The following is a 25,096-nucleotide window of genomic DNA, read 5'->3' as shown; positions in this document are numbered from 1 at the left end:
ATTCTGCCACCATAAACATCAACCACTATTCAAAGGCTTACTTTCACAATCCCAATAGAAAAGCAAACAGAAACAACTCCTAAAGTCTAATGTCCTCCTCCAATACCATATTGAAACTTTTACATCATAATTTTTAAAACCTCTGCATTCATTTCCATTGCTGTAGAGAACCCCTTCATATTATTTTCTATTTCTCTTAACAATGGTCATACAGGTTTTTCCCATTTGTAGTTTTAAAAATTTTATTTTATTGCTTAAAGTATTACAAATATGTCTCCTTTTCCCCCCCTTGTCCTTCCCCCAGGCTCCCCTACCACCCCACCCCCGTGTGTTGAGTCCATTGGTTATGCTTATATGCATGCATACAAGTCCTTCGGTTGATCTCTTACCCCCACCCACTCCTGCCCCCCAACCCTCCCCGGCCTTCCCGCTGTCATTTAACAGTCTGTTTGATGCTGCTCTGCCTCTGTATCTATTTTTGTTCATCAGTTTATAATGGTCTTTATTATCCATAAATGAGTGAGATCATGTGGTATTTTTCTTTCACTGACTGGCTTATTTCACTTAGCATAATGCTCTCCAGTTCCATCCATGCTGCTGCAAATGGTAAGAATTCCTTCTTTTTTATAGCAGCATAGTATTCCATTGTGTAGACGTACCACAGTTTTCTAATCTACTCATTTGCTGATGGGCATTTAGGCTGTTTAAAAATCTTAGCTATGGTAAATTGTGCTGCTATGAATATATTTTTTTAAAATTTATCTTTATTGTTGAAAGTAGTACATATGCCCCCCTCTTTTTTAAAATTCTACTGTTATCTTTCTAAATGCAGATATGCAGTGATTCACATATCTGTATTTTATAATTCAATATCTGCACATCTCCTACAATATGAATTTCAAATGCTTTGAATAGCATTTCAGAACCTTCAAGCCTTGGCTTCCATTTATAGCTGTCCAGCCTCACTCATGTTAATCCCAACAGAATCCTGCAAATGCAAAAGGACCCACTACTTGACAGTCCCTGAATGCATTATATTTTCAGATTGTTGTACCACCTGGGGTTCTCCATTCATCTCCCTTCCCCACCACCACCATCACCATCACAATCCCACAAAACACACACACACACACACACACACACACACACACACACACACACACTCCATATTCCAGCACACAGCCTTCATCAACATGTATAACTCCTCATTGGTCAAGACTCAGTTCGGTCAATTACCTAACTCTGAAACCTTTCCAGTTTTTACCATACAGAGGCATGGACATACCCTTATAGATCATAAAGTGAACCTACCTATACTTATATTATTTTTGTTGGTTTTTATATACATCTCCATCACTAAACAGAGTCTCTGAATAGGATATGCTTCAAATTTCCCCTAAAACTGTAAACACCTGCTAGAGTGCTAGTACACATTTGATAAAATTATCAATAAATAATCAAAACAGAGAAAATACTATTAAAACTTTCTTATTTGCCAGTTGAATTTTCCCACACTTTAAAATACAAAGAGAAATTAAACAAGACACTCCCATCCTCCTTGACCCGTCTGCCTTTAAGTCAATGCTTTGCTGAGGTGAACAATCTTACAGCTATTCACTGACACATCAATACATTGTCCTCTACCTAATTACTCAAATTAACTATGTCTATGAGGTTCAAAATGTAGAATATGTTCAAGAAATATTAAATAAATTTAACATCGACTAAGATCTAAATATTTTTAATTTCCATAAAAACATTAAGCAGTTATACTACTGTGTTTGATCATACTTCCCATGAGTAGCTGTTTTTAACAGTTTCTTGCAAAATATGGCCCCATTAGTAGAGGGCAATCTCCTTATACCATCTGTCTTCAGCCCTGATTCAGCAATCTGCTTACTGAGGTGATGTTCCCCTTCCTTCTTCCCTCTCCTGGTTTTTCATCCTAAAACTATATCCTCATTGAAGAGAGTCTCTTATCAAATAAGAGGGATGTTTTTGTTGTTTAGAATAGATAAATGGTCCATGCTTCTTACAAATGTACTCTTTTAGGAATTGTCCAAGAAAGGAAACAAACAAAAAAAATCCACCCCCTCTTTTTTTTTTTTTTTTTTGAAAATCCATTACCATTCCTTTCCCTAAAGAATGTACTTGGAGTTGGAGTGGATGTAATTTAATTAAATCTCCCACACAATATGGCATGTACAATATCCTGACAGTTGGTGACCAAAGGTGAACACTTCTGGTAAAAATTAGTTTGCTATCTCACCAGGTGGCCAATTTCATTTCAAAACTGTGATAATATTTTACATTTCTTCCTTTTAGTGAGTACATGTTTACACATGTAACACCCATCTACTGGAACTACTTTTGCCCTCTGGAGCCTAAGTATTAACCATAGAAGATACATTAAAAAATTCAGAGGGAACAACAACGAGCCTTTATCTTTCTAAGCTAAACTTGTCAAATTAGTACTTCCATCATCCCCCATGTGACATTGCTTTCACCTCTAACATCCCTGTCGATCTCTGTCAATCTCTGCATTGGCTCTCGCTTTCACATCTAAAGTGAATTGTATTCATTCTTGATGTTATTACAAAGTGACCAGGAATTTATAACACACCTTAGAAAATAATCCAAAATAGTACTGAATCCTATAATTATTGTGATTAAATACTAAATGTTTAATGCCCTACAATGAGTAGAAAATCACAACACTAAGTTTCTATCTGTAAAGTCCTGAAAACAGCATCTTTCACATAGTAGTGGTAAACAAGTGTTTGACAAATAACATTAACTGATCCATTGTTCATTATACTTATACTGATACATTTGTTTGTATGGAGAATAATACAATAATTAATAAATAATAATGCAAGAATAAAGTTTTGCATACTCACAACTGTAAACCTACTTTTTCCAACCCTATATATGAAATGTGTAAGATCACATGTAAAAATAGTTAACCTATTCAATACTCGAGTTTTTAAAAACATTTTTACTTTTTTCAACATCAAATTGCCAAAAACTGAAATCTAAAAACCTGCCAAAAATTATAGAGCACTATTCCCAATCTGTAGTTAGAACCCAAATTAGGATCAGTAAACCATTAGAAACAAGAGAAGCCATGCCGTCTTCAGAAAAAAAATTCTCCTATTTTCCCAGCATGGGATGGAGTGTAGTGCAGGTGGCAGGAGAAGGGAGACCCCATCAGCAGTGACTCCTCCTCCTCCCAGAAATGTTCAAAGCCATGAACTTATTCAACTGACATTTCAAACGCTCCCTGGCTAGAAGTCAGAAATTTTCGGGGATGTGAGGGAGTACATGTACCTTAGGATGTATCTTAATGCAGTATCATTGCCACCTTTTGTTTCATTCATAATTATTTGCAACTGGTGTTTAAAATGACCTGGGGGGGGGGGATAATTCTTTAAAATTTTAGTTTAGTTTAGTAAGAACTTAACATGAGATCTACCTTCTTAATAAAATGTTAAGTCACCTGAATTATTGTTGACCATAGCTGCAATGTGGGATAGCACATCTCTAGAACTCACTCAACTTGCTTAACTGAAACTTCATAGCCGTTGATTAGTAGTAACTCCCCAATTCCCCACCTCAGTGCCCAGCAACTACCATTTCACTCTTTGATTCAATGAATTTAACTATTTTCCATGCCTCATGTAAGTGTAACCATGCAGTATTTTCTCTTGGTGACTTGCATTTCACTTAGCATAGTATTCTCAACGTTTATTCATGTTGTCACATACTCCTTCCTTTCTATGGCTGGCTGTATATACTCCATTTTCTATATCCAGTCATCAACTGATGGACACGTACTGTTTTTGCATATTGGCTATTGGGAATAGTGCTGCAATGAACATGAGGGTGCAGTTATCTCCTCAAAATGTTTATTTTAATTGCTTTTTGATAAATACCCAGAAGCGGAATCTCTGGGTTATAAGGCAGTTCCATTTTTAATGTTTTTTGAGGAACCTCCACACTGTTTCCCATAGTGGCTGCACCATATTGCATTCACATCAGCAGTATGCATTTCTGCACATTAACAACACACCATGTAAAAAATAAATTTAATCCCATTTTACAACAGCACCAAAAATAACAGAATACTTACGGAAAAACAAAAACAAAACTAAGGAGGTGAAAGATTTGCATAATGAAAACTACAAAACGTTGAAGAAATAAGTTAAAGAAGACACAAACAAATGGAAAGAATCTTGTTCATGGACTGGAAGACTTAATATTTTTAAAATGTCCATAATACCTAAAGTGATCTACAGAATCAGTGCAATCCCTATCAAAACCCCAATGGCATTCTTTTCTAGAAATAGAAAGAAAAAAACACAAAACTCTACAATTAATACAGAAGCACAGAAACCACAGTCAAATCAATCTGAGAAGGTAAAGTAATATTGCTTGTCTTTCAAACATTATTACATTTAATTTCAAGAACCAGTAAAAACCTTAACTACAGCCTGTCAACTGTGTATGCCTTAAACCTAAGAAATAATATGTAAAAAAAGAGCAACTGTAAGAGGGTACACATTAGTTGTTACTTTTCCTATTTGAAATCACTACAAATATTTTGTCATTTATTAAACAAATAACTTTAATTAATAAGTACTACCAATTTTAGTGGGGCAGAACAACTTCCATATGTACATATTCTTCACAAAAGAACTGACCTCCTACCTGGAAGGGAATTCATCTAGGAGCTACAGACACACATGGAACAATCTGGGAGGAGGACTCATCAATCTCTCACACAGATCAACCCTGGTATCAGTGGAGAGAAAGATTTCACGGCCGTGTCAACCACATCCTAGCTAGTTTGGTTTCAAAACATGTCATACTATCTCAAAATTAAATTTTTATACCAAGTTAATAACAGTTTAGAAGCCACTGGAATTGTAGAATGTGTGGAATCTAAAATTAGGAAGAAAGATAAAAAAAGGGTCAGATTCTTCATCAAATAGTTCATAGTATGAAGTCTCTTAGCCTACCATGTATTAATTTCATCATCTGTCAGGTGCATAAAGTATCTCTAAGATGTTTTCTGGAGTCAGATTTCCAAAATGGCCTTGAGAGGTGCTGGGCAGCTCCTCTTCCTCAGCAAAACAGAAGGAAACTGGTGAAAGTTACCAAGAACAATCCTTCCGACTCTCTGGAACGTAAGGGCATGCAAAACTTGAGAAGCCTTTACTCAAGAGAATCCAAGGAATCTTGGTCAGAACAGCAGGAACCCATGGCATGTAAGCCAGAAATGCTTTGTTTTGCAGACTTTCTATTCTGGGCAAAGCATCTAAGAGAGGAGACTCCCTCCCCTCACCCAGCCCCTGTTCATAGGGCAGAAGGTGGGGGTTCCACAATTGGAGGGGCAAGCTGAGAAGACTAGGGGCTACCATTTCTTCTAACTCCACTCCCAGAGGGGAGATGTTGCTCAGGGAGAGACAGGCCACCACCTATCTCCCCCATCCCCAGCTCCAAGACAGTTCAGCAAAGGCCCTCGGGAAGAGAAGCAAGACAGAGAGAACCAGTGCTCCACAGCACTGCCTGAGGTATTATGCAAAACAAGAGAGAGCATAATGGCAAACAATTGGAGAAAAAATAAACACTAGAAACGGCAAGCAAAATGATGTCCTCCACATAAACTTAACTGAGGGATTCAGGGAAAGAAAAGGGCGAAAAGAGCCCTGCACAGATTACACGCACCCCTCGTGGTCTGGAACACTGCACCTGCTCAGGAACAACTAGAAAAAGTGCCTGCCAGCTGCTAAGCCCTGGCTAAACGCAGGGCAGACATGAAAACTCCAAGATTCGAAGACATCCCTCAAACCCCACACAGATCACTGGCAAGCATGGAAGACTGAGTGGGTCTGGGCTCTTAATCACAACCTCTAACCAAAACCTGGCGATTCCTAGGGAACTAGGCTTGAAAATAAAAACAAGGAGGAAAAAAACTAAGCCTTAAAATCAGAGGTTGATCCCTGCAGGAAAAAACAGATCACTGCAGAATTAATCCAGGCAAGCCACTACACAAATAGAAAATTTAAAAGAAAAATTAAAAAGACAACTTTTGTGCTAAGTAGCAGCAAATAAATAGAGAACCAAAGCATACTTACTTTTAAATTTCAACAAGAATACTAAGATCAGTCTCAAAATCCAAAACTGGTAATCATTTTCAGTTGCTATTATATCCATTTGCAATTAATAATTATTTTAATACTAGAGGCCTGGTGCATGAAATTCGTGCACTGGGGGTGGGGGAAGGCCCTCAGCCTGGCCCTCTAGCAGTAAGGGAACCCTCGGGGGATGTCCGAAAGATGGCTTAGGCCCGATCCCCTCTGGGAGAGGCTCAGGGCTTCTGACTGAGCAGCACTATGCCTGTGGGAGCGCACTGACCACCAGAGGGCAGCTCCTGTGTTGAGCATCTGCCTCCTGGTGGTCAGTGCACGTCATAGCGACCGGTCATTCTGCCTTCAGTTGATTTGCATATTAGCCTTTTATTATATAGGATATAAATCATAAATTTCTGATTCACTTTTATAACCCTTCCCTAGATTTAAAATTCACATTAATCTAGGGCAGTGATGGCGAACCTATGACACGCGTTTCAGAGGTGACACGTGAACTCATTTCTTTGGTTGATTTTTCTTTGTTAAATGGCATTTAAATATATAAAATAAATATCAAAAATATAAATCTTTGTTTTACTATGGTTGCAAATATCAAAAAATTTCTATATGTGACACGGCATCGGAGTTAAGTGAGGGTTTTTCAAAATGCTGATACACCGAGCTCAAAAGGTTCACCATCACTGATCTAGGGTTTAAAAGTATCTTTTAAAAGTCTAAAATATGTATCATTTCTACCAAAAATATCTTCTATATATAAAACCCTAATATGCAAATAGACCGAACAGCAGAACCACCGAACAACCGGTCACTATGACGTGCGCTGACCACCAGGGGAATGCGAAACATGGCGGGCATTGGCAGCAGGCGGCAGAGCAGAGAACATGGCGGGTGTCGGCCACGTTCGGATGGTGGAGCAGGTGAGAGGGGGCACCAGACCAAGGCAGGGTGCTGGTCGCTGTCATCGGGCTGAGCCTCTGGTGGTTACTGAAATTCTTTGCTCTTGTGCACTGCGGTCCCGCCTGCTGCTCGCACCCGCTGCCGGCCCCACTCGCATCTACTGCTGGCGCCAGCCCCAATTGCTCCATGCGGTTAGCGGGTGCAAGCAGGGCCAGTGCCGTCAGCGCGTGGGAGTGGTGATGGCGGGAGCAGAGCTGCTGGAAGACAGAACACTGGGGGCACAGAGGATGGGCCGAGACCTGCCCCTGTGCCCACCACACCCTTGCAGCCCCCAATTCCTTTCAAGGTGCAAATTCATGCACTGGGCGCCTAGTAAATTATGTATTTGTGAAAGAAGTATGCCTCAAAGAAATTTAAATGTGTGTGTGTGTGTATATATATATATATATATACATATATATATATATATATGTCTCATAATTAAGGAAACAATATATGTATATGCATACATAATATATTTAACTTCTTAATATTAAAATTAGTTTCCATGAAGAGATTCCATTTCATTGAAAAAAAAATGACAATTTTAAATAATCACTGCAAAATGAAATCAAATTATTACAGCTCAGTAGCCTTTTAATAACATACTGGCCACTTTACAAGGGAGCCTCTGTCGTCTTTAAAACAAAGTGTTAAAAATCAAACACATTGCTTCTTGGCCTTCTGGCTAAGAACAGGTGAAGTATCAAACACACAAAAAATGAACTTTACACAACTATTGTTTCTCAATACAGAATATATTTATATACAAAAATATGTATATATGCAAAAATTATTCAGTTGATTGAATATGTCCCATAAAATGTATACTTTAGATGATAGTATATTATATTTTTAAAAAATGCTCATTGCTTTTGATGACTAAGCCTACAGTAAGTATAAAATTTTTCAAAACAACAAATGAAGGAAAATTTAAATAAGAACTAAATGCTCAGTAAAAAAAAAAATCCCAAAAGTTAAACTACCTTTGCTCCTTCAAAAAAATCTTAACACATAATAACACCAGGATAGTTAGTTCCACAGCTGGAAACATCCCTTCCAACTCTAAGTATGAGTTTAGACATGCTTATTAGCTTCTAATTGGCTGATCCCTCTAAATGTTTTCCAAGTGATTTACACCTACATGAAAACCCGTTTGAACACAAAGTGTAACATCTAGCTTACAATAATGTTTTACTGACCTACTTCTCTCAGGGGTTGCAGTAGACTGAATATTTGTGTCTCCCCAAAATTCACATGTTGAAATCCTAACTCCCACTGTGATGGTACTGACAGGTAGGGCCTTTGGGAGGTGATTAGGTCATGAGGGTGAACTGGATTAATGCCTTATGAAAAGAACCCCAGAGTTCGCTTGCCCTTTATGCACCCTGTAGGATTAAAGGAGAAATCAGCCATCTGCAACCTGGTAGAGGCTCTTCCAGAACCCAACTCTGCCGGCACCCTGATTGGGCCTCCAGCCTCCAGAAATGAGAAAAATCAGTTTCTGTTGCTTGTAAGTCATCCAGGCCATGGTGCTTTGTTGTAGCAGTCCAAACTGATTGAGACAATGAGGTAAACCCTCCCAAATTCTCAAGAGGATTGAGACATTAGTTACAACATGAGCTCTAGCTCTGAGAGAAACAACTGTGACTCAAAACCCTGAAGCAAGCTTTAAGAGGCAGTTACCAGAGGAAATAACCAACACAGACATTATTCTCCTGGAGTTAAGAGGCAGCCAATGGTTTCCTAAGCCCCATCTATTTTCCACACCCACCTTATTCTAGCTGCTCAACGAGGAAAAGAAGCTCCAGTTTTAAGAAAGGCCCTGAGCAGCCATGGCCGGTTTGGCTCAACAGACAGAGTGTTGGCCTGCAGACTGAAGGGTCCCGGTTCCTTCCCGGTCAAGGGCACATGCCAGGGTTTCGGGCTCCATCCCCAGTAAGGGGAGGCAGCTGATGAATGATTCTCTCTCATCATTGATGTTTCTCTCCCTCTCCTTTCCTCTCAGAAATGAATAAAATAAGATTTAAAAAAATAAAAGGACCTGAGCAAAAGAGACTACCTGATGACCTCTAACTGCCTAAAGGAAGAGATGAGAGCAGGGCAGGCGACAACTAAGCATAGAAAAAAGGAAGTTGACCACTAGGGAAAGAATGATGCCTCCTATGCAATTTCCCCATCCTCATGTCCTGTATTTATACTTAGAATCATAGTTATACCATTTTAGTAACAACAATGAGGAATGCAGCAGGAGTGTGGTGGTGGAGGATGGAAGGATGGATGGAGGGATGGAAGAAGCTATCCAGTGGCAAAAATTAATAAGTTACTAAGAAGTGGATTAAGGATTTGAATGCCAGTTAGGCTCCCTTAACAGGAAAATGCTTAATTTCCTTACTCTGTCCACCTAAGCCTGATAAAGGATTAAAAAAAAAAAAAAAAAGACAGGAAAACTCCAGGAACAAAATATCACCGCAAAGTAGCAATGGAAAAAGCTAAAATCACCTAAGGAAAGGATTAGCTTAGCCAGCTTCTTCGTTCTGTACCTGTACTATGAAGATAAGTGTGTATTTCACCAATTTGAATGTATTTATATATTCAAATATATAAATATTTGAATATATAAATATATATATATATTATATATATATATTAAATTCTGTATTACCTTCTTAATCAAAGCTGAAAAAATGATAAAAGGATTTCATATTTATCAAAACTCCTTTAATTAAAAATGACATAAGCCTGGTTCAATCTAGCTTGGTTGAAAAGGAACTGTATATGAACATACAACAAGGAAGGAAGGAGGGAGATCTGGTTTCAGGGAAGACTAGATCCAAGAGCTTGATTTATTTTCTGAATCAGTAGCACCTAGAACAAAGACTGACAAGAGAGTCAGCGCTCAAACATTTACTGAATCAGTGAAAATCTCTGTTTATCGGCTTAGCTTCTGTACATCAGAGTTTTTCATGCCAGAAGTGACAGGCAACCTAAAATCACATCCTTCCAATTTCATGCGCCAATTAGCAGTAAGATACCCTTGCTGCGGGTTCCACCGAGAAAAATCCCAATGAATGACTCTCAGTCACCTGCCCAACGGTGTACCAAATATGACAAGTGGAATACGCAGTATGAGTAGCCTGGACTGGTAACAGACTCACCTGTGTGGTCATAAAGGAGGGGCTGTTAAGAAAAAAACAAAGAGGGAAAGGAGGGAGGCCTACAGAGAACAAAAGTGGAAAGTACGACTGCACCTCTATTTAATGAGACCTTCCTTACCAGCAACCGGAACACCAACAAGCCACTCAACTCAGCATTTCATCAAAGGTTTCAGCCATAGTAGACCCTCCTTATCTAAGTATTCAGTATGTGCCCAGCAAAAATACAAAGATGCACAGAGAGGCAAAAGCTCTTTATGTTATAGTCACTAATGTCCAACCACTTATGAAAGTAATACCTATGCAGACATCCATTCTTATTTCACCCAAGCATCTATCCCTACACACCATGTCACACTATTTTTTGGTCATTCTTGCATTTGACTGCAATCTTGTAAATAAGAAAGGTTTTCAACAATTTTATTTTTTAAAACTGATACAGGAGAACTGCTCAAATTATATGCCAAACCAATGACAAATGAGGACCTGTAAGAATTATTACAATTAACATATGAAAAGAGAAAGACAAAATGGCAGTAGGTACTTCAAAAAAGAATGATATAAATATGCAAGAACTGAAAGATGCCCACTGAAAAAACTGGTAAACCTAAGAATATTTTCGTGAAAATGACCTCCAGAATTATGCTCAAAGGTCAAGCATTAACTGAAGATGTCCATCATGCTATGATTTTATTGAGAAAAATCACAAAACCATCACGTATTCATTCATTATTCATTCTAACAGATTATGACTACTTGAAATTAAAAGTTAAATTGTAGCATATAAGCAACTGACTGAATTTTTATCATTCTGACTTAATTTTGTATAGATGACCTCAAAGCTTTTTTTTCATTTCTGTGAAATACTGTTCATCATTTTAACTAGATTCATAGACTGGCCTCTTTCCAAGTACTATTTATTTGCGTTAAAAGGGGGTTGAGGGAGCGTGTACATTTCAGAAATGTTTGCTACTACTCTAAGTATTAAAAAAAACAACTTAAGTATCTAATCTGAGCAAGACACTGGACTAAGTTCTAAGATTTGAAGATGAATAATATAAAGATGAATAGTATATAATAATAATATACTAGTAGACATTATGCTACTAGTATCCCTGCGCATGAATCTGTGCGCCAGGTCACCTCAGCCCTCCTATAGCTCTCTACTGGCTGCTCCGCCTTCCTGTAGCTCCCCCGTTTCCTCCCCCGCCTCATAGCTTGCTGCCCTGCCCCCTCCTGAAGCTTGTACCTCACTGGCCCACCCTCCTGCTGATCTGTGATCTGGTTGTGACGTGCTAATTAGCATATTCATCTCTTATTACATAGGATTTGAGAGGATTAAAATGTGCTATGAAAACATCCAGAGAGTGATTGATGGTGACTAATTAAAAAACAACAAAAAACAGTAAGAGCATATTTTTAATTGAAAAAATATTAACTTTTGTGCTCTTTTGAAAATAAAGCACTTTCTATTGTCATAGCGTTTTCAACTCTTTCCTTAAAATGTATGCTAAGATGTGAGGGTTGAAAGCCATCTTTGATCTAGCTCAACTCTGATTTTTTTTTTTTTTTTTTTTAGCTACCAAGGTATTGTGGCAAAAAGATGGAATGGCTTGGCTTAACCAAGAGGACAGAGTAAAAGATAAAGCAGCTATGGACTAGAACCTTTGTTGTGGGTCCCCAATTGGCCGTGCCAAGAGCAGACTCATTAAAGCCCCTGATGGTAGCCATTACAAACTGAAGACCAAAAGAGGACACGATCCAAATTAAAACAAACTATGATGCATGCTACAACTTTCAGGAAAATGTATCTTTTGTGAGGCAAGGTAAACAAGTACATATGCCTCCACTGAGGCATACCTGATGGAAAAAGAGGCCAGTATTTGAGACACAGCTCTGTCCCTTACCAACTGTGCTACCTTGAACTTTGTGAGGTTCTCATCTTGAAGAGATAATAATACCACTTATTCAAAATAATCCTATGAAAAATAAATTAGATGATGATGTGGTTTTAAAGCTATGTTCCAAGAGACACCAGCCACTGACATTTGCTTCTGAGCTCTAGAAACATTTTAAATCTGGTGGAAATATACCAGTAATCCAACTGCTGCATCCCATAAGAGACAGGGTATACTATCAAAGAATAGCTACTGAATTCAATGCAAGTCTAGACCTTGCAAGTAGTATATTACATGAGCAGACTGTTCTAAATATGAAAACAGCAGCAGCATCTGATAATGTAGACGATGGAAGCAAATGAGGATGCATACTAATGAGTTAGTTCAGAGGATGAGATAGTGATTTCTTTTTTTTTAAATATATTTTACTGATTTTTTACAGAGAGGAAGGGAGAGGGATAGAGAGTTAGAAACATTGATGAGAGAGAAACATCGATCAGCTGCCTCCTGCACTCCCCCTACTGGGGATGTGCCCGCAACCAAGGTACATGCCCTTGGCCGGAATCGAACCTGGGACCATTCAGTCCACAGGACGACGCTCTATCCACTGAGCCAAACCAGTTGCAAACTGCGGCTCACGAGCCACATGCGGCTCTTTGGCCCCTTGCGTATGGCTCTTCCACAAAATACCATGTGCAGGCGTGTGTACAGTGCGATTGAAACTTCATGGCCCATGCACAGAAGTCGGTTTTAGGCCTGGGCAAATCTATTTTGAAGAAGTACTGTTGATATTTGGCTCTGTTGACTAATGAGTTTGCCGACCACTGGGTTAGGGAGAGATAGTAATTTCTTAAGAAGTGATGGACAAAATGTTAGGAGTCTGTTTTCTTTGTATAACCTATAATAATAAATGGTTAATATGCTAATTAGACCAGACATCGTTCCGGACGAAGCCAGGGCCAGAGGGAAGCCAGGGTCCAGGGTGGCTGCCTGCGGCCAGAGGGAAACCCAGGTCCTGGGTGCCAGAGGGAAGCCGGTGCCGGAAGCCAGGGAAAGCAGGCCTACTCTTGCATGAATTCCATGCACCGGGCCTCTAGTATATTCATAAACATAAATACAAGGAACAAGTACTGCCCTAAATCAAGTGTTCAAATACACAGAAGGAGACGAGACTTATTTTAGTATTTAGTTTTAGCATCTCTAATTATGAAGGGTAAACCAGACTATAGTACTGTAGCAAAAAAATAGGGGAAGCTTAGAACATCATTGGGGAGACAGGAAAAACAAAGATAAGGAAAGCAGCTACCCACAATCTCAGCATACATCACCAAAGTAGGTGATTCTCACGAGCTCACCTGGACCTCTTATAGATCTTAAAGACTTCCACCAAGTATCCTGGTCTACAACTGCTGGGTAGTTGTGATAGGCTAAACAATGCCCCACCCCACATGTTCACATCCTAATCCCCAGAAACTTGGAGCATATTACAGTATATGCTAAAAGAAACTGTGGAGATGTGACTAAGGATCTTGAAATAAGATTAGCCTACATTAGCCAAGTGGGGATTCAGAAGAGGGAGGATCAGTCAATAGTAGATGTGAGGGTGCAAGCAAGGGGCCGGAGTGATGCAGGTGAGGAATCAGGAAGAACTGAGGCAGCCTCTCCAAGTTGACAAACACAAGGAACTTCCAGCCCAGTAAGGCTGACTTTGGACTTTTGATCTCTAAAGGGAAGATAAATGTGCGGTTTTAAGCCAGTACATCTGTGCTAACCTGTTACAGCAACCACAGAAAACTAATACAGTGATCTCCTGAATCCACCTCTCCTATTGCTGAAGCGCGGTGGCTTTCTCCTCCTTTCCTGCCTTCTCAACCTCAGGGGCACCCTGGCACAGACCCTCGCAGGGAAGCTGGGGATGAGTCAATGCAGAGGAGTCCTCTGAGCAGGTGGCAGAAGACCAGACAAATCGTTACGGGCCGGGCTGGAGATGTCTCGAATCACTTCCAGTCACATTCCCTTGCCCAGAACTTGGTCACATGGCCCTACATGAATGTGGAGGAAGCTGGGAGTGTAGTCTAGCTTGTGTCTATGAAGAAGAAAAAACTTATGTAGTAAACAACTCTGGCACACCATCAAAGAATGTAGAAAAAATAAAAGTCTGATAAAAAATATTAAAGCCACAGCCGGAAAGCAACAGAAGTAGCTCTCTAGAAGCTGTTGACAAATAAGTCCAGAGTCACTGTGCATGCACTAACAAAAGTGGCTATTAAAAAGATGTATGCATCTTTCAAACTACTATAGAATAATGCCATATACAGTGTCAATTTTACTATGGCATTATATTTAAATCTTACACTATTCAGACTTAGTAATGAGAATGTGAACAATGGATTTCATAATTTACTTTTTATACTATCAGTCTGTTGGCAGGTGAATGAGGTAAGGTGCTACAACGAATATTTTAAAGGAGACAAGAAATCACTTTTTATTTTAGCTGATAGAGCAATGTGAGCTCAAAAATAATATAGTTGTCTCAACTTAGGTATGCTCCTAATATTCTCTGTAATATTAGTGAGCACAACTTGGAAATGTAGGGTTCATTGCTATGAGGTTTACAACGATCCATAAAAATGAGAAAACATCTGAACTTACTATTCAAAATAAATAATTTTGCTATTTTGAAACCGCAAGTAAATATCTGATAGAACGGTAGTGGTTTATGCTATAATGGGTGGGAGGAGGGAGCATTTCTATAAAATTATTAATTCCTTTTTAATGTATAATTGCTAGTTTCCCCTGTGAAAAAGAAAATATAATTACTATTCCAAACTTCTTTAACAGTTTAATTGGTATCTTGAGAAAAGCTGTTTCATGGGTTGATGCTCAATCACTGAGCCACATTGGCCAGGCACATGCCTGGGTTGTGGGCTCAATCCCCAGTAGGAGGCATGCAGGAGGCAGCCAATGGATGATTCTCTCTCATTATTGATGTTTCCATCTCTCTCTCCCTCTCCTTTCCTCTGTCTGAAATCAATAAAAACATATTTTAAAATAATAAAATAATTCTTATCATTTCTAACTACTTATTTTTGTGAATAACTATTTCTTAGTACTATGCAATTTCAGAATTATAAGCTTTATACACTATCATACCTGTTTATGTTGAACTTTGTAAACTACCATTTAAATATATAGAAAAATCTCAAAAATGTGAGCTTACCCACTTTAGTAGGTAGAATTCTAAAATAATCCCAATGACCCTTAAGTAATTCCCTCTTGGTGAGCATGGACAAGATTGTGAATATGACAGAATAGCACTCCCATAATTATGTTACCTTATATGGCAAAGATCTGCAAATGTCAAGTCCCTAATCAGTTGAGCTATTCAAAAGGGGAATTATATTGGGTGGGCCTAACCTAATCATGTGGGCCTAACCTAATGGGCATTTTCAAAGCAATTAAAAAAGTCAGAGAGGCGATCCTGCTGGCCTGGAAGGAAGCAAGTCACCATGTTTTAAACTGCCTATGGAGGGTGGGTCAAAGAGCCTAGAGAGCATAGCCAGCAAGAAAATAAGAAACTTGGTCCTATGACTGCCAGAAACTAAATTCTGCCACAACCTGAATGAGCTATGATGCGGACCTAGAGGTCCAAATGAGAATCAGCCTAGCCACACCTTACTTTCAGCCTGTGAGGCCCTGAATGGATAACCTAGCTAGGCCATGCTTCTGACCTATAGAAATGAGGAGATTAAAAAAAGGGGGTGGGGGGTGGGGCGTATTTTAAGTCACTAAATTTGAAGTAATTTGTGATGCATTGATAGAAAGCTAACATACAAACCATCTTTGTATTTATATCCCATTTCTTAAATGCTCACATGGATTATTCATCTTAAAAGGAGCATATAAGAGTGATGGAGAGATAAATTGCTAAGCAGTTCTATTGGTTCTATTGCTAGCTATATATACCACACTCTCTAAGAGATGAGATTATTTTAGACCAGGACATTTTATGTACAATCTACAAATAACATCTCAGAAGAAATCCATGAGATTACAGTGGTTGGTAAATCACTGCAGTTCTTAACTTCAGGCAGTAATTCTGGACACCTTGATAATAAGAAAATGCTTAGAAGAGTTTTTCTCTTCAAAAATCTCTGAAGCCAGAGACTCCTGCCTCATTGTTACTTCTGTTTTTTCCAGTTGCTTCTTAGATATGAAAGCTTACTGAAAAGTTTATTATTACCTCTCTTTGTTAATGGTTTTGATCATTTATATGCCGGAATCATACAGTATTAATACATTTTTAATCAGAGAACTATGAATTATTTAAATTCATACTGGCTTATAGCTTATAAAATGATCCACAGCTGAAACAGTCTGTAAGAAATTTAGCTAATGTTGATACTGCTAAACAAAAGGCTGCAATTTGTAAAATATCATGTTACCAAATTTCTACAAGATCATTTAAACAGAAGCAATATTCCATATATCTATGAAATATTGCAAAGGCAAAAAGTTTATCTGATTCATAAAAATGTCATAACATCAGAAAATTGGTTTGAGGCCTTGAAAGCAAGATATAAAAAAAATGAAGGTTACCATTAACTGCTACCAATTTCTCATTTTCAGACTGCAATACTGACATCATATCAAAGGGGAAAACTTATGTAAAATTTTCAAAATCACAACTAATTCCTTATGTATCGTCCCATAAAAACTCCTGCTCCTTTAGGAATCATACCTGAAGAACATACCATTATCTAACCTTGTTCAGACACTGTCATCTAATGAACTCTTGGTCACTACCCTTCACCATCCCATTATTCCGAGTGTTGAGTAAAGTCCACATAAACCCACCCTTTCAGCTCCATGTCCCCATCAGTTCCCACAGTGCACGTCCCCACCACCTCAGCCACCCACTCCCAGGGTCTCACCGGCACTAACAATGGACGCAAATTCACATCAGTGCTCTAGTCTACACTCTAAAGAAGCACAGAGATCCCGCCACGTGGGCACTGAGGAGGAATCCCCATCCGAAACAGGAGGAAGGGGTAGTAACCTGCCTGAGGTGAGGTTGGAGGGAAGCATGTAGGAGTCGTGAGATATGAAACAGGCGAGTTACACAAAGGCGCACTCAGGAAAAGCACTAAAAGGCAAGCAAAGAGCTTGGATTGCACCCTACAGGCATTTCAACCAAATTTAAACAGTACTCCTCAAAGACAGCACTGGTCAGAGAAGTCGCAGGGGGTATCTTTAGCTGAGGTGGGGGTACGGGTGGTAAAAAGAAAGGCACAAGTGAGTAAAGGCTTAAGACTAAGTGAAATGCGCCCACATTTTTGGCTTTGGCAAATAGATGCATACAAACGCTTTAGCTAGTGTTAGGAACTGTAGGAGGCACAACTTGGGAGGGGGGTAAAGATGAAACAGAAACTTACTTTAATACTTTCTTAATTGATGTAACTGATCATTTTCTTGAAAAAAAAGGATAAATTATTATAATAGCTGCTTTTGATGATGGCAAAGTCAGTAAGTCCACTGGAAATAATTACAGGATTTGAGCTCTTTTTATATTATCAGAAGTGGTCATGACAGATTAAAACAATTCTAAATGAAGTTGATTAGGTGATAAGTGTTAATGACATAAGAAATAGAAACACCATCAAAATAAAGAAACTCCACGACATACCAGAAGAGCAAATGGCATACCACTAAGAGGCTAGTCTCCCACAGTCATATGACAACATGAGTAAGGACTCAAAAATTAGTTTTTAATGACTGTATTCAACATAATTAAGGAAAGTGACTATAAAAATCTCTAGTCAATTATCTTTGCCTGTTCACTTAACTATTTCTCTTGACTATATTCTTAGAGAATATAAAAAAACTAATTATTTTTTAATGAATGTAAATATCTCCATCAACACACACACACACACACACATATCAACACTAATAAAAGAGAAAAATGGTAATTGGCGTACGACGATACCCTTTTCATTGGCTAATCAGGGCTATATGCAAATTAACTGCCAACTAAGATTGGCAGTTAACTGTCAACAAGATGGCGGTTAATTTGCATATGTAGGCACAATGCAGGGAGGTGAAAGGGAAAGCAGGAAGAAGCCCCCTGCCACTGACAGTGATCGGAAACCCAGGGGGGAGCTAAGAGCTGGGGGGCAGGGCAAAGGCGGCCCTGGGACCGCCTTTGCCCTGCCCCCCAGCCATGATCGGAGAATCAGGTGCCTTTGCCGCCCTGGCCAGTGATAGCAGGAAGTAGGGGTGGAGCCAGCGATGGGAGCTGGGCACGGTCGAAGCTGGCAGTCTCAGGAGCTAGGGGCCCCTTGCCTGGGCCTAAAGCGAAGCCCACGATCGCGGGGCCGCTGCAGCTGCGGGTCCCCGCTGCCCGGGCCGGACGCCTCAGCCAGAGGCATCCTGCAGGGGCAGAGGCGGAGCCCGCGCAATCGCGGCGCCACCCGCTGCCAGTGCAGGTCCCCGCTGCCCGGGCCGGACGCCTAGGCCAGAGGCGTCAGGCCTGGGCAAGGGGCCGATCCTGCGATTGGAGGGTGATGGGGGTCAATGCCTGAGGGCTTCCCAGTATGTGAGAGGGGGCAGGCTGGGCTGAGGGACACTCCCCCCCACACACCCAGTGCACGAATTTCGTGCACCGGGCCCCTAGTATATATATATATACAAAAATCCATACATGCCACCAATTCTTTCATGATGCAAAGTGCAAAATCTCCAACTGGGAAGTTCTCAAACAATGCAAGAGCTTGGAATTCTCATTGTTTTATAATAAAACTAGAGGCCTGGTGCACAAATTTCTTGCACTGGAAGGTGGTCCTTCAGCCTGTCCTGTGCCCTCTCGCAGTCTGGGACCCCTCACTTCTTACTGCCCACCTGCAGTAGAGACGGGAGAGGCTCCTGCCAGCACCGCTGCACTCGCCAGCCATGAGACTGGCTTCTGGAAGAGCAGTGCTCCCCCTGTGGGAGCGCACTGACCACCAGGGGGCAGCTCCCGCATTGAGCGTCTGTCCCCTGGTGGTCAGTGCATGTCAGAGCGACCAGTCATTTCACTGTTTGGTTGATTTGCATATTAGGGTTTTATTATATAGGATAGCATACTAGACAATTTATTCCAGTAACTATATAATTTACAATTATTATAAAGTCAGTGTATTTAGCAAAATAATTTTTAAGAATATTATCACATTTTAGGACCTCATCATGTATAATGCTTTCATTGAAATGTGGAACATATAATATTAGCTACCAATTATTAATCATCATGTTCTAGACATTGCACTAAGCACTTTAGATAGTCTTATATCTGTATATAAGACTTGGTGCACTACTATTCCCCCCTTCCCTATTCCCACTTCTCCCCCTGTGGGGCATGCAGGAGGCAGCCGATTGATGATTTTCTCTCTCATTATTGATGTTTCTATCTCTCTCTGTCTCTCCCTTCCTCTCTGAAATCAATAAAATATATTAAATAAATAAATAAATAAATGTGACTACGGTCCATTCTTGATTCCAGGTTCAACTTCAGACATCAGTTTGGCTTCCCCAGAACAAAGGAATACATCATTCATGCCAAGTCCACTCTGGCACATAAGTCAGTAATACGTAATGTAGTAAATGAAATTCTAACTGCCTTACTTTCTGGTTCAATGGTGTCAAACTTTACACTGGGCATGCGGTTCTAAACTCAGCAAAGACAGACATATGGTCAAAAAAGTACCACATTGGTAACCAACCATTTCCCAACATTTCCAATAAAAAATGTTCTTCTTCCACCATTGGAAGAGATCAGTTTTTTAACTGAGTACCAGATAGAGAACTGAACAAGATTTCAGAGATACGGGTGCTCAATGAGTATTAAAACGTCAACTACTTAAGTTGTTATGTTGCTCTACTTTTCCCTTAAATAAAACAAGTGCATTCTGCAATCATATAATGCAGGCATACCTCAGAGATATTGATGGTTTGGTTCCAGACTACTGCAAGAAAGCACATTCTAAACTTTTTGCTGGTGGAGGGGCTTGCCCTCAATTTGTAAAAAATGCAACATCTGTGAAGTGCAATACAATGAGGTATGTCTGTATTAGACTCTCCTGTCTAAAATAAATAAAAGCAGTTGTGGAAGACAACTGTTTTTAATCCTCAACAATTTTCTCCCTAATTTTTCATTTAAAAATATTTTTAATTGAGATGTTATTGTAATGTATAACTATGTTAGATTCACAACATCTTTCATATAAGTATGCATAATTGGAGATGCTAAGATGTTTTGAGGATGTACACTTTTTAGGCCTCTTTTAAAGTTTTTCTTTCAACTGAAAATTACTGTGATCACAGTGTTCTTTCTAGGAGATAAAACAGAATTTCCTCATCGTTTAATTGTCGTCTGCTGTGGTAATACACACAGACACACACACACACACACAAAAATACTACTTTCTTAAGACTGACTATGGAATCTAAAACTCTTGAACCATGGCATATAAATACCAAATGCTAGGAGATATATCTTTAATTTATATGTAAGTACAGTTTTAATTTAACAACGGTTCTTTTCTAAACCTCTCACCAGAACTACACCAAGAATTTTTTAGGGACCACTTTCAAGTTAAAATAAAAAAGTTAAAGGGAGCCCTAACCGGTTTGGCTCAGTGGATAGAGCGTTGGCCTGCGGACTGAAGGGTCCCAGGTTCGATTCCGATCAAGGGCATGTACCTTGGGTTGCGGGCACATCCCCAGTGGGGGGTGTGCAGGAGGCAGCTGATCGATATTTCTCTCTCATCCATGTTTCTAACTCTCTATCCCTCTCCCTTCTTCTCTGTAAAAAATCAATGAAATATATTTTTTAAAGAAGTTAAAGGGAAGAAGTTAAGCTTGAGTTCAGAGTTGTTTCAGGCAAAGCGAAAGAGAATCAGAATTATTTTCTGTGTGTGGCTGTTTTTTTGTTTTTGTTTGTTTGTTTTTCACTCTCTCTACCCAGCTATCAAGGAAGTTGTGTAATATTTTAAACCCGAATTATCTTTGGAGCCACGTGTAAAACTTCACCAGGAAAAACCATCTTGAGTTATGTAAAAGAAAATGCTCTTACTCCAGTGATGTACAATTAGAGGCCTTACTCACATTTCCAAAAATAAATATTTGTCTGATCCTGCTAGATCCCAGGTAAAGAAGGGTGACTGAAGTTTGCAAATGACTCCACTAGAAACAAAACCAGTTAACTTCAACCCTCGCCCTCATCCAAGTTATTAAGAGGCCTAAGACTGAAATCAGGTGATCTGACCTTTACAAAGAAATCTGCATAACGTAATGTGAGGTTACTCTCACAATTAATTATACAGTGAGTTCAACATACAAAAAAATAAACAGACATACAGCTATAAAAATGTATAATGAAGAATACAGAAGAGCGTACATCCTCATTATGCTCCGTGGCCTCTTGAAGGGGATAAGGAAGGGAGCAGGGGCATAAGCACAAATGCATCCCCAAGAGTGTGTTCACGTCCCAAACACTACAGTGCGTGGCGCCAGGGCCTCAAGGTCCTTCTCCAATTTGGGGTCAAAGGCGCCCGGGGTCTGGGAGGCGTGAGACGCCGAGGGGCATCGTCCACGGAGGCTTCCTCTCCTGAGAAAGCGCGGGGCCAACCCCACCTCGGAGCCGGTGGGACCCAAAGGCCTGGGCCCCAGGCTCCCCGCCCCGGGGCCCACCCCAAGGCCAACATCACCCAGGCCTGGCGGCTGGGTTGCCTAGCAACGCGCGCGCGCGCCCGCCCGAGCCGGCGGAGCCCATCTACCTCTTTTTTCTTCTGTCCTCCCCCGAGCTGGATGCACAGGAGCAGCAGGAGGAGGAGGAAGGGGAAGCTCCCGGTGGGCAGGTGCCACAGCCGCCGCCCCGCCGGCCTGCGGCGTGAAGGAGCGCCCCTGGCACCCATCGCCGCGGGGGGTCTCCTCCACGCTCGGTAACCGTGCGCGCCCAGCTCCGACCGGCGCCCGACAGCGGCCCCGCCAGCCGCCGGGGGCCTCCCGCCTGTGCCCTCCGGGGTGCCTGCGGCTTCGCCGGGGACCGTGCGGCGGCCGAGGACGCGGAGGAGGAAACTGACAGAGCATCCGGTTCACGGGGAGAGGGGCCCGGGCGCCGGGGATGGGGCAGGAAGTGGGCGTGGCGAGGGGGCGGGTCCCGCGCCCCGCCGTTTCCATGGAGACCCGCTCCGCGAGGAGCGTGCGTCTCTGGCTCCGGGACCCGCGCCGGGGCCGTCCGGTCACTGAGTCCCACGCTAGTCCTAGGGGTCCGCCGGGCCCGGGCGCCCAGCACTACCTGGACCCACGGACGGACCCGTCCCATCGGATGGCGTGGCAGAGCCTTTAGGATAATTAGTCGGGACCTGGCCACTCGAGGCAAAGGCGCCAGCTGGGCTCCCGATGCCTTTTGTAGGGACACAGCTGTGGCTCACCTAGGCGCCCTCTGAACCGCCTCTGCCCTCAGCCGGAGCACCTGGAGGCCCAGGAGGCGCCCCCAACTGCACAGCCCTTCCTTGCACCTCCAAATGAGGGGCCAGGCTGCACACCTTCCTCTAATTCGCTCATTAAGCGCTCGTGGAGCGCCAAGCTGCAGGGCCCTGTACTGGACACTTGCAATGCGGAAGGGAATAGGACGTAATTCAGTTCCTGCTCCCTAACGCTCCAAGAACAAGGGCAGCAGACTGTTCATGAATGTGTGCTGTGAATCAAGTACTGTTGCAATGCTTCCTAGGTACCCTGTATTCCTCTGGTCTGTCTCAAGAGGTTTTCATTTGGATCATGAACACATCTTGATAGTCTGAGGAAGCCAACTGACCCGGTCTTAAAATAGTACTTCTAAATGCATAAGTTAAATACAGAGCATTCCAAAGGAATCAATTATCATTAAATACCATTATCAAAATTGAAACAGTTCTTCCAACTGGTAGTCAACCAACATTTGTATTTTGGAAATCCTGGAAAGCAATGTAGATGTGAGAACCGATGTATAAACATTCAAAGTTCACACTGTGATTAAGATGTGTAATCTAGCAGCCTACCTAACAGCAATTTTAATAGAAACAGTAATTTTGAAGCAGTGATGATGATATTTTGAAATATCTGCTACCATTGTACTGTAACATGAAAATATCTGTCATTTTCTACAAGAAACAAAGCCATATGCACTTCTAATACTACTATGTTTTATTGCCTAACTTCATGATTGAAGAAAAGATTTTCATGAAAGATTAATAGAAAAAAAGTTTTTTTAAAAAAATTCAAGGTTCACAGATGCTCTGAAATTTCATGAACTCCAGATTAGCAACTCCTGCTCCACAACCACCCCATCAGATAGGTCTTATCATAGCAATTTTCAGATAAAGAAATCAAGGTCAGAAGATGTAACTCAAAGTCATATAACTAGAAAAGAGGAGAGTAGGAATTTGAACGTTGGCAGCCTAGCCCCATTGCCATTCTTACAGACTGTGCTATGCCACCTTTGTAAAAGGAATTTACAAATACAGTCAAACTTCCTTTCTCAAACGTCTCCCATCTCAAACAATTCGATTCTCTACCAAGTTGTTCACAGAAAAATATCTCCGCTGTGGAACCAGACTTGGTTTTCAAACTGACAACCCTTTCAAGCTGATACCTCAGCGGGAAGAAAAGCATCTCTGAGGCAACAAAGGAGAGAATGCTTTTGTAGCATAATTTTAAAACAAAGAGGCCGTCAATGGTGCTAATGTTGTTAAGGGTGTGAAAGAAACAATGATCACAGACAATTGAAGAGGTAGAAAAACTTGATTTGGATAAAGGAAAAGCAGGCAGCGACAGCCATTTTGGAAGCAGGGATATATCTGGTATAAATAAGCAAAGATGTTGCATGCTGACCTGAAAGACATTCTGGACTGAATGCTTGAAAGAGACTTGTTTAAGAGTAGTAGGGGGTGGTTCAATAAATTTAAGGAAAGAAGTGTTTATTTATAGATTAAACAGTACATTGGACATGCGCTGTACTAGTATATAAGAACTTTTAAAATGGCATCTTTGGGCGTCTGGAACAGATTAATTCAATTCATATTATTTCTACTGGGTAAAAATGACTTGGTTTTCAAACAAATTGCTTCTCGAACAGCCTTCCAGAATGAATTAAGTACGAGAACTGAGGTTCCACTGTAAATGTCTCTTCTCTATCTCCCAGGCTTTTAATTTCCCACTCGTCAGTGAGCATTTTTGTCCATAATAATTATTACTGCCCAAAGAATAGCTTCTTGCTTTTTCCTTGGGCCTTTAAAAGTGGCCTCAAATTTTCTCTATTTGAAGACAACAGTAAATGTATGATCTATATCAGCTAAACATCTTCATTGATATATACTTACCATAATCAAAATGTACCATCAGCCCCTTTCTCTCCCAAACTGGTCTTAATCTCTTTATTGTAATTACTAGTAAGGGTACCACCGTCCCCTAACTACCAATTTTCGGAGCCTCAGAGATGCCTTCCATTTTCCCCATTCTCTCCAGTCATGCTGCCACCTGTATTTGGTTTTGAAGTTACTCCAACTCCAGTGTCTTAGGAATATGACCTCCTGTCCTCACTTTGTAACTCCACCATTCATTAAAAAGACATCAGACATCATTATTAGTCTGTCTTCTTCCTCCCCTTGTTTATAATCTTACCCTTCTCTACCAGCCTAATCCAAGACTTCTTAATCCTGCTTCTTTACATTCTATTCTTGGTAGAGCAGCTAATGATACTTTTAATATATAAATCAGTGCAAAGTATTTTATCTGTCCTTAAGCATAAAAAGCAAAGTCTTTTCCATGCCCTCAGGATCCTACATTACTTTGCCACTGGCTCCCTTTCCAACTTCATTTCCTACTTTTCTTGCACATTCTAACCACTCCAGCCAGGCTAGCTTTCTTGTTTTCC

At 40.7% G+C, this 25,096-nt stretch overlaps 1 protein-coding gene across 2 annotated transcripts in view; it reads right to left on the bottom strand.

Moving 5' to 3' along the window:
- TUSC3 (tumor suppressor candidate 3) overlaps positions 1-22,283 on the bottom strand; it is a 110,230-nt gene extending 87,947 nt beyond the window's left edge. The window contains exon 1 of one of the 2 annotated variants that reach the window (XM_059685554.1): positions 21,960-22,283. In XM_059685554.1, coding sequence (XP_059541537.1) covers positions 21,960-22,097 — 138 coding nt within the window. In that variant the 5' untranslated portion in view covers positions 22,098-22,283. The remainder of the gene's footprint in view (positions 1-21,959) is intronic. The other variant, XM_059685553.1, reaches the window with a different exon arrangement.
- Positions 22,284-25,096: the final 2,813 nt, after the last annotated feature.

Source organism: Myotis daubentonii, chromosome 2 (genome assembly GCF_963259705.1).
Source record: "Myotis daubentonii chromosome 2, mMyoDau2.1, whole genome shotgun sequence".
Lineage (NCBI taxonomy): Eukaryota > Metazoa > Chordata > Mammalia > Chiroptera > Vespertilionidae > Myotis > Myotis daubentonii.
This window is presented reverse-complemented; position numbering and strand designations above follow the sequence as displayed.